The 17,445-nt window shown below is 37.7% G+C and overlaps 1 protein-coding gene across 4 annotated transcripts in view; it reads left to right on the top strand.

The window, feature by feature from the left end:
* The first annotated feature begins 213 nt into the window (after nt 1-213).
* Nucleotides 214-17,445, top strand: part of pwwp2b (PWWP domain containing 2B) — a 43,705-nt gene continuing 26,473 nt past the window's right edge. The window contains exons 1-4 of one of the 4 annotated variants that reach the window (XR_006314915.1): nt 215-566; nt 1,325-1,750; nt 4,366-6,009; nt 13,002-13,207. Coding sequence is in view for 3 of the 4 variants with exons in the window: in XM_043712557.1 (XP_043568492.1) it covers nt 1,596-1,750; nt 4,366-5,992 (1,782 nt within the window). In the remaining variant the exon portion in view is untranslated. Of the gene's footprint in view, nt 567-1,015; nt 1,141-1,324; nt 1,751-4,365; nt 6,010-13,001; nt 13,208-17,445 lie in introns of those variants that run through there. The other 3 variants (XM_043712557.1, XM_043712556.1, XM_043712558.1) reach the window with 3 other exon arrangements.

Raw genomic sequence — 17,445 nt, 5'->3', positions numbered from 1 at the left:
TGAACAAATACATTGCAAACTTGCGAACTGGTTGTCCAATCCGAACATAAAAGTTATGATAGTGCAGGGTTCCTGATTGAGAACCCAACGGCTTACTTGTTTTGTTTCGTAGTTTTTAAATTGGGGCGTATTTGTAAATAACTTTCACCAGTTTGTTTGGGTTATATCCTAGTCTGTTGCTTTTAAATGGTTGAGGACAAACTATTGCACGAATATGAATGATCTCATTTTGGCTTTGATTTATCTCTTTGGAGCTTTCAGAAGTTTAAGAATATTTATGTTGGCAATGAGTTGTCAAACAGCAACACGGGCAATGGGTAAATTAATTCGCTCGCCAGTGAGCTAAATGTATTGGTGGCACCATAACTAACAATAATAAATGACATATAATGGAGCCACAAGAGGACGCTATCTGGTGCTTCCGCAAGACATCGTTTGTATCGCCTTATTAGTCATCTTGCTCATTAGGCCACTGTGGGGCGTTTGGTGCTGGCAGCTTTAAAGACTTCAAATGGTGTACCTTCAGGAAATCGTCTACGTGTAGTGTTCAGTCGGTGCATTCTCAGGTATTATTTATTGCTCTTTTTACACGATGGCGTCTTTTTTTTATCCTTTAAATGTGATCTGAGGCGTTTCTCTCAAAGTAAAAATCTATTTAATCTCTTCCTGATTTGTTGAAGGTACATATATCTCGGTTTTAGAATGACCAGTTTAAAGTTTCTTGTTAATTGTACAGTACAGACTTGGATGTATTTACTTATTGTTTTAAAACAGACGTTGCGAAGTAATTTAAACCTAATCTTACAGGACGAAGTAGAAGAGTACATGTTTAAGCACTATACTTGCAGCACAATTATCTTTTAAAATGATTGCATGGGTCCTTTAAGATGTTGGTAGTTGACTACACAATTGATCTAACCCTGCTTGCTGTGTTCAATAGGCCTGTGACCAACACAAGAACCAGATTTGAGCTGACGTCTATAGATATCTTACCGTATTTATTAAAGATCTCGGAACACTAATTGGTTATATTCCATAATTGAAAGCTATCTACATTAAGAGTCGAACGCCAGCAGCTGTTTAGAAGTGTGATATGTGTTTCCATTATGAAAAGAATGAACACAGCTACATCCTAATTAAGTATGGCTCTCAATTTTCCCTAAACATTTCTGCTTGGATGAGGATTATAGTTTTGTTGTGTAAATTGCATAGAGAGCTTGAGGAAGTGGATCAGACGTTGGGGGCGGGATGAAAGGTGTTTTTGTTTGTGTTATTTTATGTGAAATAGTGAATTTGTGTGTTTTTCTCTTCCCCGCCCCCCAAGGAGCTGTTCTCCAGCAGCACAGCCTGCACTCCAAGCTTCTGCTGCACCGCTGCCTCGAGCTCCGGGGATGGGGCGCATGCGCCTGCCGCTTCGCTCCGGGCCCTGTGACTGAGCCGGCCTTTGATTGACAGGTTGAAGGACGAGGCGCGGGCACGTGCCGGCGCTCGCTCCCGCCGCCGCTCCCGCAGCGTCTCCCCTCCCCTCCCCTCCCCCCCCCATCCCCCTGGTCCTGGTCCAGGGCCCGCACCTCGGCGTTACCCCGCCAGCGAACATGGCGGCGCTCAGCCCGGAGCCCGCAGTGGGGCGGCTCCGAGCGGGCGCCCAGCTCTCGGTCACGGTGGAACACGTCGTCAGCGGCACCTTGGTGGTGTCCACCAACTTCGGAGGGAGCAGCTTCACCGGGATCCTGATAGATATGGCCAAGAAGTAAGTCCTCTTCTGCCCCCAATTTCTTCCCCCCCCAATACTGCCTGAGCTGGGAGTCACCTAGATTAGACTGTGAACACCAGGCCTTCAACAACTGGGGCAATGAGTAACTAACATCAAATTAAATACACACTCAGATATGACCCTCCTCATAAAATAAGGGTGTTTTTTTTTCTTTAGAAAGTAATACTTAATGTAACCTACTTTATAACAACGTGGAACTATTTTATAATGTCCAGTACCACCATTCTGCCTGGCCATTTGTATTATTGGCACCCACTTAATGGAATTCCCATATTTTTACTTCCCTACTGCCTTTCCTATATTTTGGAAATTTCACCCAGGAGCATATCAGAGTTGTTTTTTGTTCTATACAGGTTTTGTAATTAAGTGCTCTTTTACCAAAATAAACTATCAAAATGTTATTTAGGAAAATTAATGTACAGTAAACTGTTGTGTCGGCTGTACGACCTACTTGTTTGTTTGTTGATTGACACCATTATCTTTGACTTTTCAGCAACTTTTTTTTTTACAAATGGTTTAGTTTAAATTGCAATAATTTGCATTGCTACTTACTGGTCAGTACATGGACCCATCTTTCATTTATAATGCAGTAAGGTAAAGATCCATATGTAATATGCATCTTAACCATGAATTTACTTGATTAACTTAATATATTGTAAACACAGACATCAATTTTTATTTTATCCCTTTTTGCTTGAATAAATGTCATATCAATTTGTCTTTCACATACTATCCCTAACCTAAATCATAAACTAATGTACTGCATTTGTAAAGTTTATCTTATTGTGGCAAAAAAACGTTGGGGCTGTTTTACACTGGCTGATGCTATACATTAGTACTTGTTTAAGGATAACTAGACGTGATGCACACAAGATGTTCTGATATCCTGTTGCTCTTTCTATTGTGGTAACAATAATTTGTTTGGCTAGATCAGTGCATTCTTTTAAAAGTTGCAACAGCAAAAAAAAAAGTGATGCCTCAAACTGAAGCTTTAGATAGCCGCAGTAGTGACCTCTGCCCCTATAGTTCAGAGATAGCAAGCTTTTTATTTTAAAAAGTAAGAGTTTAACTTTATTATTTTTGACTTCCCTGAAAAATATACATGGTTCTTCACTATTAAATTATATGATTTGATTCAGTTCAAATTGTGCTTGGAGTACTGCTGGCATTGAATATTCACTGAGTGCCCTACCATTTTTGACCCTTTTGTCAGGTTGATGTGAGCCGGCAGGAATTGTCTTCTACATTCTTTGCAACATTGGGAATGGTTATATCGTTTTGGGCCTCTTGTTCCCCTTCACAGTCTCCCTCTTTTAAAATAACAAATTCAGGACATGAAAAAAATCTGCAACAAAATCAAACTTAAAATGTTCATTATAGTGGAGCAGCTGCTGTGCAGTTGCAGTCCTTTTCCCTGGTGAGTCTACTCAATTAAAATAAAATGCATGCCCTGAGTTCAGTCTCAATTTGTGTAGGGCTGACGTTGGCTTAGGTTACAATAAGAAAATGAACTGTTAGGTGTATCACTCCTCAATATTATTGGGGATTCAATATTCAAACATTTATAGCTACTGAAGATGCTCAATGATATTTATTTTGGCTTTAATACAGTCACCCAAGATTTGTAGATGCATAATGGCCACTTGGATGGGTCATGGAATGTGCCCCCTCCCCCAACCTTCCCTGTTAATTTTGGTATGGAGGAAGAAGCTTGCTGTTCTATTTTGTAAGATGTTCTGAATGTGACTTTTTAGTGGTCATGCATAAATTTGTGGGTGAGAAGTCTTAATTTCTCAAGTTCCTTTTTTCAAGATGGAAATTTAACTTAGTATCACTTCACATCTTTTTCCCCCACCCACCCTCACAACCCCCTTGACTTGATAACTCTGATATTTATCATTTCTCCTATTTTAAAAAAAGTTTAGTTGTGTAAAACAGTAAAGAAACGTTGTGATCAATCTTTTGAATTGTATGCTGACATCATTGTCATAAGAAAATATTACAGACTTGATCAGAGTTGATATTTTGAACATGGTGCTTTTACTTGCAAATATGATCTGATGTATGTTCAGATCAGCTTCCTCCCTGTCGTTTGCAGGAAATAGAGCATTGTCGAAGTTTAAAAACACCATTGCATTCTGTTGCTTTTTTAAAACTTTTATCACTTTGCTGTTGGTCCTTGTAATAGACTGACCCTGCTTTTAAATAAAATGCCTTTTTTTTGTAGACACTTTAATCATGTGGTAAGTATCTACATAGTTTTGCATGCCATCATATCATTGGTTTCAAATTTCTGAACTGCAACTATTTTCTGACTCTGCCCTTTTGTTAACTCCACAAAGGAACCTTTTATGCTAGACATTCAAGGCCATTGGATACTGAAAATATGACATAACTAGCTTCAGTGGTCAAATATGTTCAGCCAAATTTTGATCTTTTTGATTGTGATGCTTAGATTTAAATTCCAGTATTAAAAGCTATGATCTTGCAGTTTAGCAAAGTGCAGTGCACAACTTGTATGAATTCTGATCAGAGTCAGGGTGGCTATTCATTTTGTGTTTTTTTTTCCTTAAATTATTTTTATTTGCCAGGTCTGGTTTGTATGGTGTTCTCCCAAGCCAGTTTGCCAAGCAAGAGGAGTTTGCCGCCAATTCGTGTGCCAGTGACGTTCTTGATGGAAAAGAACAGGCAGTGTGTCAAACTGAGTCGCAGCTCTGCAACATGCAAGTTTCCAACACATTAGGCAGAGAACAAATTTCACCTATTCAGCCATTACCAGAAACTGTGCCTTGCTTTCCACCTTATTGCGAAGGTGTACCTCTACCACAGCCATTAGTATTGAGACAGACTTACAATCAATGGGTTCCCCAGCCACCACCTCGGACAATCAAGCGTACAAAAAGACGCCTGTCAAGGAATCGCGATCCTGGTAAGCTTATAATGAGCACCATCAGACTGCGACCAAGGCAGGTACTTTGTGAAAAGTGCAAAAACACACTAAATCAGGAGGAGGATGATGATGACAAAGATAGACACAACAGTAAGAATGAGAAAAAATCTAGCATGGAGGAAAATGAAAAGAGAAAACCTGAGGTAATGTGCTGTGAAAATAGGAAAATAAAAAAGGAAAAGAAAGATGATAAATTTTCTGGTGAGCTGGTACATCGAAGCCCTGTGATAAAAATATCATATAGCACTCCTCAAGGTAAGGGAAAAGTTGTAAAAATTCCCTCACGGGTACATGGTTCAGTTGAGCCCTTTTGTCCTAAAAGGTTATTGCAAAATGAAAGTGTGGACCAGGACAAGAATGCAAATTGTGAGGAAATGGAGGTTCTTCCAGAAAAGTCATTCTCTAGTCCACCTGGAACCATTCCAAAGCTAAAACTGACTAGACCGTTGCATTCCAGCGCAGACATCCCACCACCTAGAATTCGGTTAAAACCTCATCGGCTCAGTAATGGGGACAGTGTTGCAATTTATAAGGCTGAGCTTGTAGATAATGTAAATAGCAATGCACAGCCTAAAAGGAGATCAGATAATGGTACACTTCATTCTGAAGAATCTACAGGAAAGAGTTCAGTAGAGACGTCAGGGAGTTCTGGGGAGGAGGACCAATGGCGGTACAAGAGGAGTCGTCGAAGCAAGGATCAAGATGATCTGACTGTGTATTTAAGTTATAGGAAAAAAAGAGCAGATTCGTCTAGTTTATCAGTCTGTAGTAATGATAGTTTAGATGAATCGAAGTCTTCTAGTTCAGAGATGACTTCGCCAGAAGTATGTGATTTTGCACCTGGAGATGATGCTTCTGTGTCGTCGTCTTCCAAAGAAGAAAAGACAGTGCCTCCTTTAACTGTGAGACTTCACACCAAAACTGTAATGAAATGTGTAACAGCTGAAGGCAGGACTATATCTGTTGGAGATATAGTATGGGGGAAAATTCATGGCTTCCCCTGGTGGCCTGCCCGCGTTCTCAGCATTAGTATTAACAAGAAGGAAAATGGGGCTCCACAATGGCAGGAAGCCAGAGTGTCTTGGTTTGGATCACCTACAACATCGCTACTTTCTGTATCAAAAATCTCCCCATTTTTGGAATATTTTAAATTGAGGTTTAACAAAAAGAAAAAAGGAGTGTACCGCAGGGCGATTACGGAAGCTGCCAAGGCAGCTGATCACCTGACACCTGAAATTCGATCTCTTCTTTCACAATATGAAACTTAACTGAGCAGCAGCAACAGGTGAGTGACAAACAATTTTTTATTGAATTTAATTATGTGGACTTCTCAGTAATTGTTTTCACGCTTTAAAATTAAGCAAAACTGTTCACTCCAATATTATGGGAAATTGCTCCCTGTGAATCTGATGTATCAACTGACTCAAGTCTGCAGACTGAAAAGTATTGTGCAATACCTTTCTGGCTAAGAACATCCAGTCTCTAGCAATAACAAAATACCCTTTGGTCTATCAAGCCCTTGCCATATAATCATGGTGTGTACGGTCATGATTGGGTGCTGCCTACATCCCAACAGTTGTATGATTTCTTGGGAAGTAGTTGTATGATTTCTTGGGAAGCAAAGAAAAGTGTCCAATTAGGAGAAAAAGTTTGGGTTGGTATAGATTCATTCAGACAGTCTGAACTAGCCCAGCTGGCAGTCTTGCCTGTTGTTTTACTATCTTTTTATAGAATGAGATTTTTGCTTCTATCAGGAACTGGTTACAGGTCTCAAGTGAAGACTTTTTGCTTTAAATACAAGAACGGGCCCTTTGTTCTATGGCTACCATCAGTACATGGTTTACAGGTGGCAGGGGGGTGGGGCTTCTAAACTGGCCCTCCATGGAGTAACCTGTGTGAATGATCCTATGTTTTTCTACATCCATTAAAATCTATTGTTGGAAGCACAATCTTGTCCTTCCATTTGAAATACCACCTCCTACCTAATAACCCCCAAAGTCATGCATCTATAACGTGATAGCCTTTGTTTTAAGTCTTGATATAATTGTTATTTGAGCTGGGAATCATCCTTGTGGTTTTGGCCCTTTTTCCAAAGCCCCTCAGTCAACAAACAAGAGGGCCAAAACTGGGTGCAGTATTCAGAATATATTTGAATCAAGGTCTTGTTTGAGACAAATGGAATGCTTCGTTTTGTATTTGAATAAGTCGATTAATACAACCTATCATTTTTGGATATAGCTCTGTGGCATTGGTCATGGCCTTTTTTTATTAAGGATGAACTTTAACTCCAAGATGTTTATTTTAACTGATTATTTTTTTGCATGAGGGATTTCGGTGTACTTGGAGCCCAAATACATAATTCTACACTTCATCTCAATTAAATGCAATTTTATGCACTTTGGTATATTCACCCAGTGAATTAAACCTGCTGACACAAATATGTTCCCCTCCATACTCTCCCAACAATTAGATAAGTTTTATCATCTATAATGTTCCTGCTAAGCTCCTCTCAGTAGCAGAACTGCTTGGAAAGTACTGTGCAGGCCTTGATCTATTTAAAGATAGTACAGCCTTGCGTGGTGGAAAACAAAATTAAAATATTCATTATCTGCCAATTTGCAGACCATTCCAGTATAAGCATTCTATCTACCTTAGATGAGGCGTTTTTAAAAAGAAAACGATCATTTATTTTGGTAAGGGTGTCGCTGATCATTAGTGTCCTGAGCAGATCCACAGCCGTCAATAACTTCCTGATGGGAACGCAGCCAATAGTTGGTCCATTTTAAATTTCAGCTGATTTCTGGAAGTTTCCGTCTGGTAGAATAAGGTGATGAAGTACTAAGTTCTTATGTTTCTGCCTTGCTACCTTACTAACTACTTCTACATTTTAAAACAAAACCCAATTAATATAGTATTGGGTCTTTTTCTATCTCTCTGAAGGAATCATGAGGCACTCTAAAATAAGCAATTATGTGACCTATGTTAAACATTCAATTAATGGGCCTACAATGCCCTGAATCTCACCTATTATCCTTTGAAAATCTGGTCATTCTTCCTAAAATCCAAAATTCAGTGGCCTGTAAAAAGCTGTGTGCAAATGAGTTGTATCGTGCATGTTCCATATATTTCCATCACACTTCTGGGTTGCTGGTAAGATGCTTATAAATTCCATGTCGTAAGTTTTACATTTAATCTCCTACTATGCAACAATATAGCTTGCTATTGAGCGACATTTCTGGAGTGAGGATTGATAGAAGGTAATAATTTAAAACTATATCCTTACCTTGAGTCCATTTTAGTCTCTCCTTTTGAGAGATCTTTGAATCAGTCCTGTACATTCTTTAAGAATCCTCTGACTATTTAAGCTGCAAGTGCTTTACCATACCCACTATTATTGTTCATCTTCTTTCTTGATGTCCTCTTAGCTGCTCTCATTTCTCTTATTTGCACATGTGAATTCTATTCTTGTTCTTATGCCTCAATAGGGTAGCACACTGGTAATAAAACTGTGCTATTCCCAGAGTCATCACAGATTTTCAAGATTTTCTAAAAGTATGCAGAATTGCCCAATTTATCTGTTGTTTGGACCAAGGTTGACATAGCACATAGCAAGATTCTGTGCAAATAAATTACAAATAGATTCTAGCATCAGGCAAACCATCTACATATAATTCTACTAGTTAAAATCATAAACCCCCTTGTGTGCACATAAAAATCTTTTTTTAGAAAGGGTATTATGGTCAGAGAGACCGACCGAGAAAGCAGTTTCATGGTCTGTGCGCTGGGGTTCATTGAGATGTCATGCCCTTGATCTTCCTTCTCGGGTACTTCTGCTAGCTTTACGGAGGCACAGAGTCACTGGTTCACATTTTGAAGTCTCTAACTAATTGGTTATGAGCAGGAGATTTTATTGCAGATAGGAGACCAATTCCTTCCTTTCTGGAGATCCAATGGCATCACACCAAAGCATTTACACCCATATGTTGATGCACTAACTGGGAGCCAATCATACAGTTGTTGGCAAACAGAAGGCCTTTGGTGCCAATAACTGGTGACCAAATTCTCCAGATCAATCAGCAACTTGTTCTGGTCTCTTACTCGCTCGCTGATTTCCAGATTTCCACCATTGCTTATTTGCCTGCTCGTGTGTCTGTGTGTCTGTGTGTCTGTGTGTCTGTGTGTCTGTGTGTCTGTGTGTCTGTGTGTCTATTGAAAACAGTCTTTATTAACATTTACACATCAACAAAAATGTTTTCAAGTCTCTATTGTAATTTTAGATCCATGTCTTTTCCTTTTAAAACTCTTGATAATAGCATTTTGGTTAGAGTAGTTTTTAAAACTGACTTGTTTCTGCTTAGCATTAAATTTCTGCATTGTCTTGCCCAGTCTGTTCCCAAATTGTCAGCTACTTCTATAAAATTAGCTTTCAAATAATATTTTGTGCATTTGTGATGACAAGTTACCTAATTGTGCCGAGCCAAATCTCCTCGATTTGATGACCAATGCACGTTGCACTTTTAGTTTTGCCCAATTTGTTTTAGTCTTTAGAAGTGTGATACCAATGCACACTTTAAGGTTGTGGAATGTACAGGGCGTTAATATTGGCTGTGCGATGCAGCATTAGGGTTCAAGTGAATTTTAATTCTCTTGTTTTTATTTGATGGGCCACAACAGTTGGAGTACTTGTATGAAATTGATTTGCAATGAGGATTTCTAACTTTTAGTACTGTACAGTTTAAAATTAATTTGCCATAGTGAGGATTCCTGTTTCATGCCGTTTCATGTGCATTTAAGCTATGCTGTGATTTAACCTCTTTTGGACTAATTCACTTAGATCCAGTATGGAATAGATCAATGCATTGAAAAAAGGTTTCTCTCCAGATGTTTATACAGCTAATAAGGAATGTATTATTTAACTGTGTTATTTAGCATCAGCAATTCTCTAGTTGTCATACATAATGAAAACTTGATTTATGTAACCAAATATTAATGGCTTTGTATCAAAATATGTAATTCTACAAATCATTAGATTTTGATTAATAACATTGTATTTTAGATGTTTTTAAAACTTTATGGATGCCATAAATATAATATTTGTGTGACATTTCCTCAGAACAAAAACAAGTTAGAAATATAATAAACTGAACAAATGAAAGTGCAAAAAGTAGGGAAAAAGGTTTATGCAATTGTGAAGGAAAGGAGAGATTAATTAGCAATAAGGTTATATGGTACGAAGTCAGGGGATTGCAACAGAACTTGTGGAGGGTTTTATTTCTTGTTTTTGCACTTTGGGTTCCTGTAACTCATCCTTTGTTTTCTTTAATATAAAGCAGACTAGAAAGCTGAAGTAGTGAACCAATTAAAAAAACTAAACAGGCAGTATCTGTATAGCGAAGTAGATGCTCACTTATTTCCTTAGGTGCTGCCTGAGCTAATTTTTTTTTTGTATTTTTATCTTTGCTTTCATAGAATTTGGTTTTGGTCCATATAAATCCACTAATTTGACTTTTAAGCTAAAGTAACTTGAAATAGTTAGGCTCTTTAGTCACAGAGCTAATATTTGTGCTTTGTAGTGACAATGCAGTCATCAATTCCATGTTTTGGGAAGGATGCAGTCTTTAGGGATTTAAAAGTCTGCTCTTGCCTATTTTTAGAGCATTGTCTCTAAATAGATTTTGATTATTTGATGCGGACCTCATCTGTTCAGTATTTTGATGTCGGGAGTCAGGACACTTGTAAAACCCAATATATTTCACCGTATTAATGCTTCCTCATTTCTCTTATTCTTTCCTATTTGTTGCTCTTAAATTGTGTTCACTGACCAATAATAATGTTGGTATGGAGTCTGTCCTGCTTTATTATAAGATGTTTCTATCATATATTGTGTTAGGTAAGCCATTATGCTAGAATTTTTAAAATTTAACTTGTAAAGATAGCTCTTTTTTTTGTGCTAACCCTGTAAATGAGTGTACTGCTGACTGGATGCATTAAGCACTAATGCCACATATCTTTCATTTTTGACATTCTTAACTCTGTGTGGCTAGCTGCCACATTTTCATGCAAGATAGCCAACCAGCTGTACAATTGGCTTTGCCTTGTATGTGACTTTGTCAACAATTCATTAAAATCACTTTCTACATCCTGTTTACTTAGGGATGTCTGGATTTTGCAAAGATATATTATTCATCTCTGGAGCAACTACATTTTACTGAAGTTTTTCTCCATATATGTTAACTTACATTTTGCTGACCTGGGGTGTCGCTGAATTACTGTTGTAAACATTTGAAGAGGCAAGGATTGATGAATATACTTGGTTTGAGAGTCATTACTGAGATCTACTTTTCTTTGAAATTCAGTGGTTCATTTGAATTAGTGTGAAGATGACATCTTAAAATTTCACACAGCCGGAAATTCAGGAAGACTTGAAAAGTCAGTTGGGTGGAGCAGTAGGATATATATTTTCATGTGTAGGATATATGATGTGATATTCATAGCTTCAAAAAAAGAGCTAACCCTCAGGGGAAAAATGTTGACTGAGGTGGATAAAGAATTATGGTTCATATTTCCCTGAAAGTGAGTTCAGATTGACAGGCTGTCTTTATTTTTATATGTAATGTTATAAAACAGTTATGCAAAATTTCATTTAGCTACAGTTCAATTATTCTGTGCAGTTTTATCATGCAAATCATAAAGTAAATCCATGTGACTAGCAATAATGGAAAACTTTAGATCTGGAAAGATCCTTTAGGGAATTGATATGGTGGAGGAAGATTTTTTTTTTTATATCCCTTTTAAAACTTTGATAACCAAACAGCATCTGAACAGTCTTTTGCCTCACTTTTGCACAACACAGGAATTAAGAGGCGAGTGGCGCAACCATGGCTTATCAAATAAATTAGGGATTGTATGAGATCCATGGAGGTAACATATAAAACTGCCAGAAAAAAAATTGGGTTTTTTTTTCTCTTCTGCAGAAGAGAACACAAGTTTGATCACAAGGGGGAAAATCGAATGAGTGAAATTGCAGGGAACATAGATGTTTTTACTGTCAGTTTCTATAAATATGTGAAATGATAAAGATTAGTGAATGTAGGTCCCTTGCGGTCAGAAACTGGTGAAATTATAAGGGGGCACAGAGAAAGGGCAAAAGAATTGAATGCAAACTTTCTGTTCCGTCCTCACAAAAGGTTGCACAAATAATCTTCCAGAAATGTTAAAAAACCAGGGATCTAGAAAGAGAGCCTAATTGAAGGAAATTGGTGTTAGTAAGAAAATGGTTCTGAGGCAATGAATGGGGTTAAAGCCTGACTATTCACCAGGTCTGATAATCTACATCCCAGAATACTAAAGGAAATGGCCATTGAAATATTGAATGCATTGGTGGTCATCCTGGAACAGTTCCTGCAAACAATAGGAACAATATATTGGCTTAAAATGAGAATTGGTTGACAGACAAGAATCAGAATGGAAATAAATAAATCTTTTCCTGAGTGGCAGGGAGGGACTATAATGGCAGGTATTGCAAGGTTGAATGCTTCAGCCCCAGCTCTCTCTACTCACTCCCAACACTTCGGCCAATATTTTGATCATCTGAAAAGGTACCTCAGATAAATATAGTGTATTCTCTTGAAAATGTCTGTTTCATGAAGTATAAGCAAATTCTCTACCTTTTGTGAATTTTGGTTTGGCAAATTAAGTATGGTCACTGTTCCTGTGTATCACACGTGATTGACTACAGAGTAAACTGTTTTGCACAATTAAGTAACTCTTGGTTAATGTCTGCAGTAAAATCAAATTTTGTTCGCGCTGGAAATGTTCGATCTATATTTTTAATATTTTTGTTTTGATATTATTGTTAATCATCAAATTTCCACTTTTTTGGTGGATATGTAGATTGGAAACCTTGGTCATGCATTACCTGTCTCCTTTCTGTTTGTGAAGACCAGGGATAACTCTTAAATCCTTGGATGATTTTAGGTAGTGCAAGGAGCATTGCAATTGACTGTAGAATCTCCTAGTATAGGACTTTAGGAGAAAGGCATTTATGGTTTAAGTGGGTGGGAGAGGTTGAAAGTTGCCATTGGGGTGCATATACTTTAAATATTATAGCTTTGTGGACAGCTTTCTCTGCGTCTTCTGTCCAATTGCAGCATTCAACTGTCAACAATCCTAATGTTTTTTCAATTTTTTCCAAATATTTTCAGGATTACAAAATCCTAATAATTGTTAAATTTAATCTTTTATAATCTGTGCCAACCTGCCTCACCTCTTTTGCAGAAGATCTACTGTATCGATAGAATAGAAGAATGGGTAGAAGAAAGAAGCGGCGAAACATAATTGTATCTGATAGGCAACGATCACAAGACTGACTCTTTAACTCAGTTTTTGATTTGAAATGACTGAAAGTTTGCATGGAACGAGCGCGATCAACTGACTTCTTAAGAAAGCAAAACTGTAGTTGCAAGGGAAAATGTGAACCTTGAGTAAGTGGGGTTTCCTGATTTGAACTACTCTCTTGTCAATCTTGTTGAAGAGGGTGTGGAGTTTGTGAAATTATCAAAAGCTACTTGGTTTGGATTGAATTTACTAATAATTCAGTTTACAGGTAATGACGGCTTTAGATACTTAAAGCCTTTGCAGTTCATTACTTGAAGATGAAAGTGTCTTCCAGTCTCCCTTTTTAAAATTGTCTCTTGCTGAATGTTTATTTCTGGATCAATGCAGTTTGGCAACAGCTTTGATAAGACGCTCAAGTCTCTTGTACTTGTACAATTTTTGAACAATCTTATTTATTTTTTCTAAAAGTATTTTTAAGCGCTGGAGCATGGCTGGCAAGATCAGCATTTCTTTTTGCTCATCCTTAATTGTCCTCGAGAAAGTAATGGTGAGCTTTGAGCCACTGCAGTGCATCTCGTGTAGGTACTTCTACAGTGTCATTAGGAAGAGGATTTGACCCAGCGACAATGAAGAATCAATGAGCTAGTTCTAAGTTAAGATGGCGTATGACTTGGAGTGTGTGTGTGGCAGTCAAGGCTGACACTTCAGTCAATATGCAAATTTTTTTTTTCCCAGGGAAACCCAGGAAAGGTGCACCACCTACAAAAATCTGTGGATGTTGGGTCAATTTGAGACTTTAATTAGGTAACAGTGCACCAGGAGAAGTTAGGAGCTTGGGTTTTCAAAAAATAAATTGAGGTCCGAATCAGTTATGATCTGATTGAGTTGTTTTGGGGTATCATTCCAGTGGTGTCTCTCTTAGGATGCACCAAGTCCCATGGAAAGTTAGCCATACAAACTCCATCATCCTTATTGAAGTTAAGTCTACCATGGTACCACCCAGATCATTTAAAGTTGGCTCCACTGGTCTGGGCACTGTATCCCCATGCCAGTAATTGGCCTCCAAAGCGCATTCTGTTTTCAGAAAGTTAAGGATTGCACCTGATCTTGAGGAGAACAAAAAACATTTTAAAGATATGTTTGAGCGCCTCGTTGACAAGTAGACCGAGACAAGGGATATGCCACAAACCATTCGCTTTAGCAACTCATCATCCAACAAGCTATAGCACAGTCATGAACATTACCCCACAAACTCTGCCATAAATGACAGGCAGAATGAGAGAGGGTGAACATTCCTCCTTGGGGAAACTGTTACACCTCTGTAAAAAGAGCTGTGGCTCCAGGATGGAGCTTGCTCAATCACCTGAGGGCTCAAATCAGGAAGGATGGCTCATTTTGATGGACTGACGAGGGGTGACCTAAATAAATGTAGAATTGGTTTGAAGGGGTTGAATTGTCCTCTCCTTTCATTATTTTATAGCATCTCGACCAGCTGGAATTTTAAAATTTAAAATAGCTAGTGTAGTAGTGAGAGAGTGCTGCTTTGTCAAATTTGTGTTTGTGGCTTAAGTGTTTAAAGTTAGCCCTGATCTTCCTGTTTTGCTGGACAGGATTTTCCATGGGACAGGGAGTTCTTCTGGTTTTATGGTCAACTTCCAATCTTCATTTAATAGATCAAATATAGATTAAGCAGCAGTTCATCTTATTTGATGTTTGTCACATGCTAGTTTCACCATTTTTCTGAAAGTAATTTTATTTCTGAGTAATCAGTTTACATGATTTTATATATAATATAAATAATCCTCAGTTTCCCTCCATATGCAAACACACTGGTGCTAATTTGGCTATAGCATTTTTCTAACAATGGTGCTTGGAACATCCTGAGCAGGTCTTTTAAAAGACTGTGACTGTTCATGTGTTTGTGGGAGGTGATGGTTATAATAATTTTTCCCTGGAGGTAGCATTATAGACTTTCTTGGCTAACCAAACATGTCTCGATTAGACATGTTTATATCTGTTGAGAGAAGAGCTGATGTGAGAAGTTATTGAGAATGGTGTGATTGACCCCTGCTAACTAGGTTTTTAATTTTCTGATGTTGGTTTGGAAGAAAAAATAATTAAATGTTCCTTTTGTTTTCTGCTGAAGTATTTACACTAGCCATACTTAAACACACGAGAACTAGATTTTATATGTTTCACATAAAGTAGGTCATTTTGATTATATGCGATGGATGATTGAATAAATATTACAACATCAATTATTGAAGTCCCCTTGGTATGAAATTTAAATGAATGTTTGCTATTGCTGACGATCTGTTGCCTTTCTGAACTTTTATTTTGATCTTGAACCTTGTTGTACTTTATTAGTAGTGATCTATCAAAATAACTACTTTATTCCAACTGTAAGGGCTTAATTCATTTACTGTCTTTTTCTGTCATTGTGTAAACTGAGCACTTCCTTACAATAAGAAATATCCAAGTACTTAGGACTAAGTTTATCACTGATACTGCTATGAATCATTTCTCTATTTGGGCATAGTACGAAGATGGCTCTGATTGGAACACTGTTATCACTTTAGTATGACTTCACCTGACCTGTGCTTTTCTGTTTGTGTATTTTTTTTGATAATTGGATACATTCAAGTACAATAATTTGGGGATAGAAATTTTTTAAAAATGGGCTATAAAAAAATTATTCTTTTATAATATTTGTGAAAATAAATGAGAAATAATGATGGTTGGTGAATATCAAGCTTTGGGTTTAAAAGCCCAAAGATCCTAGGTGTGCGATAAATCTAAGGGAAACATTTAGTAGCAGTCTGGAGAACCAAAGGATGAAGTTAAGATTATTCATGGGAATAATATGACTGGTTAAGAGGGTTTTTTTTCTTAGAAAGAACACCTATTTAAAACATTTTAGGAAGATCGCTGAAATAGTTGTATGGCTATTTGACTGCAGGTGCCTTTAACAATAAATGTAGAAGCTGTTTTAATCTCAGACTGACTTCATTTCCTGATTGTTTAGACTAATCTGTAGTGCAGAATCTTAATGAAGCATCGCATTTCAGTGCAAAGTGTTATGTATCTCTAGTTGCAGCAGAATGAACAGATTTCGAAGAACATAAGAAATCTGCTGAAGATTTGTAGGGGGAAAACAATGTGCCTGAAGAGCTTTCTTAGCAGTGGCCATCTCTGAAGTGCTTCATTGCAGGCAAAGTATTGCATTGGCATTTGAATGAACTGTCAAAAATTTAATTTTTGCCATTTAGTTTTTAAGGATTAGAAAATAACTGCATTTTGAAGGGTTTTCTTTAAGAGGTTTTGATCTTGTGTGGATCAAAATGTAATTAGTTAGACTAAAGTATGAAATATTCAAGATGTTTCTTTCAAATGATTCCTTCATTCAAGTCATTTTTGTGAATTACATTCAGTGCTCTCCACAGAGACCCCTGAATAGTCAGCGGGAAATTGACAAACAAATTTATAAGGAGATCTCTGTTATCAGTAAGCATGCTAGTGTGGTTATGGTAGAGGATTTTAACTTTCTGAAAACTGGGACTGCTACAGTGTTAAGGGCTTGGATGGAGAGGAATTTGTTAAATGTGTACAAGAAAATTTTATGATTCAATATGTGGATGTACCTTCTCGCGAGAGTGCAAAACTTGACCACCTCTTGGGAAATGAGGTAGGGCAGGTGACTGAGTTGTCAGTGAGGGAGCACTTTGGACCCAGCAACCATAATTCTATTAGTTTTAAGATATTGATGGAAAGGGGTAGACAACATCTAAAAGTTGAAGTTCTAAATTGGAAGAAAGAGACTTTTGACAGCATTAGGCAAGAATTTGGATGTGGATGTTCTCAGGTAAAGGTAAAGTTGGAAAATGGAAAGCCTTCAAAAATAAGATAACGAGAGTCCAGAGACTGTGTATATTCCTGTTAGGGTGAAGGGCAAGGCTGATAGGTATAGAGAAGACTGGATGACTAGAGAAATTGAGATTTTGGTCAAAATAAGAAGGAAGCATATGTCGGATACAGACAGCAGAAATTGAATGATTCCTAAGAACAGTATAAAGGCAATAGGAGTATACTTAGAACATAGAAAATTACAGCGCACTACAGGCCCTTTGGCTCTCTGTTGCGCCTATCCAAGCCCACTTAACCTACACTAGCCCACTATCCTCCATATGCCTATCCAATGACCATTTAAATGCCCATAAAGAGGGAGAGTCCACCACTGCTACTGGCAGGGCATTCCATGAACTCACGACTCACTGAGTAAAGAATCTACCCCTAACATCTGTCCTATACCTACCACCCCTTAATTTAAAGCTATGCCCCCTTGTAATAGCTGACTCCATACGTGGAAAAAGGTTCTCATGGTCAA

This window comes from Chiloscyllium plagiosum, chromosome 22 (assembly GCF_004010195.1).
Source record: "Chiloscyllium plagiosum isolate BGI_BamShark_2017 chromosome 22, ASM401019v2, whole genome shotgun sequence".
Lineage (NCBI taxonomy): Eukaryota > Metazoa > Chordata > Chondrichthyes > Orectolobiformes > Hemiscylliidae > Chiloscyllium > Chiloscyllium plagiosum.
The sequence above is the reverse complement of the archived record's forward strand: the minus strand, read 5'-3'. Positions and strand labels throughout refer to the sequence as shown.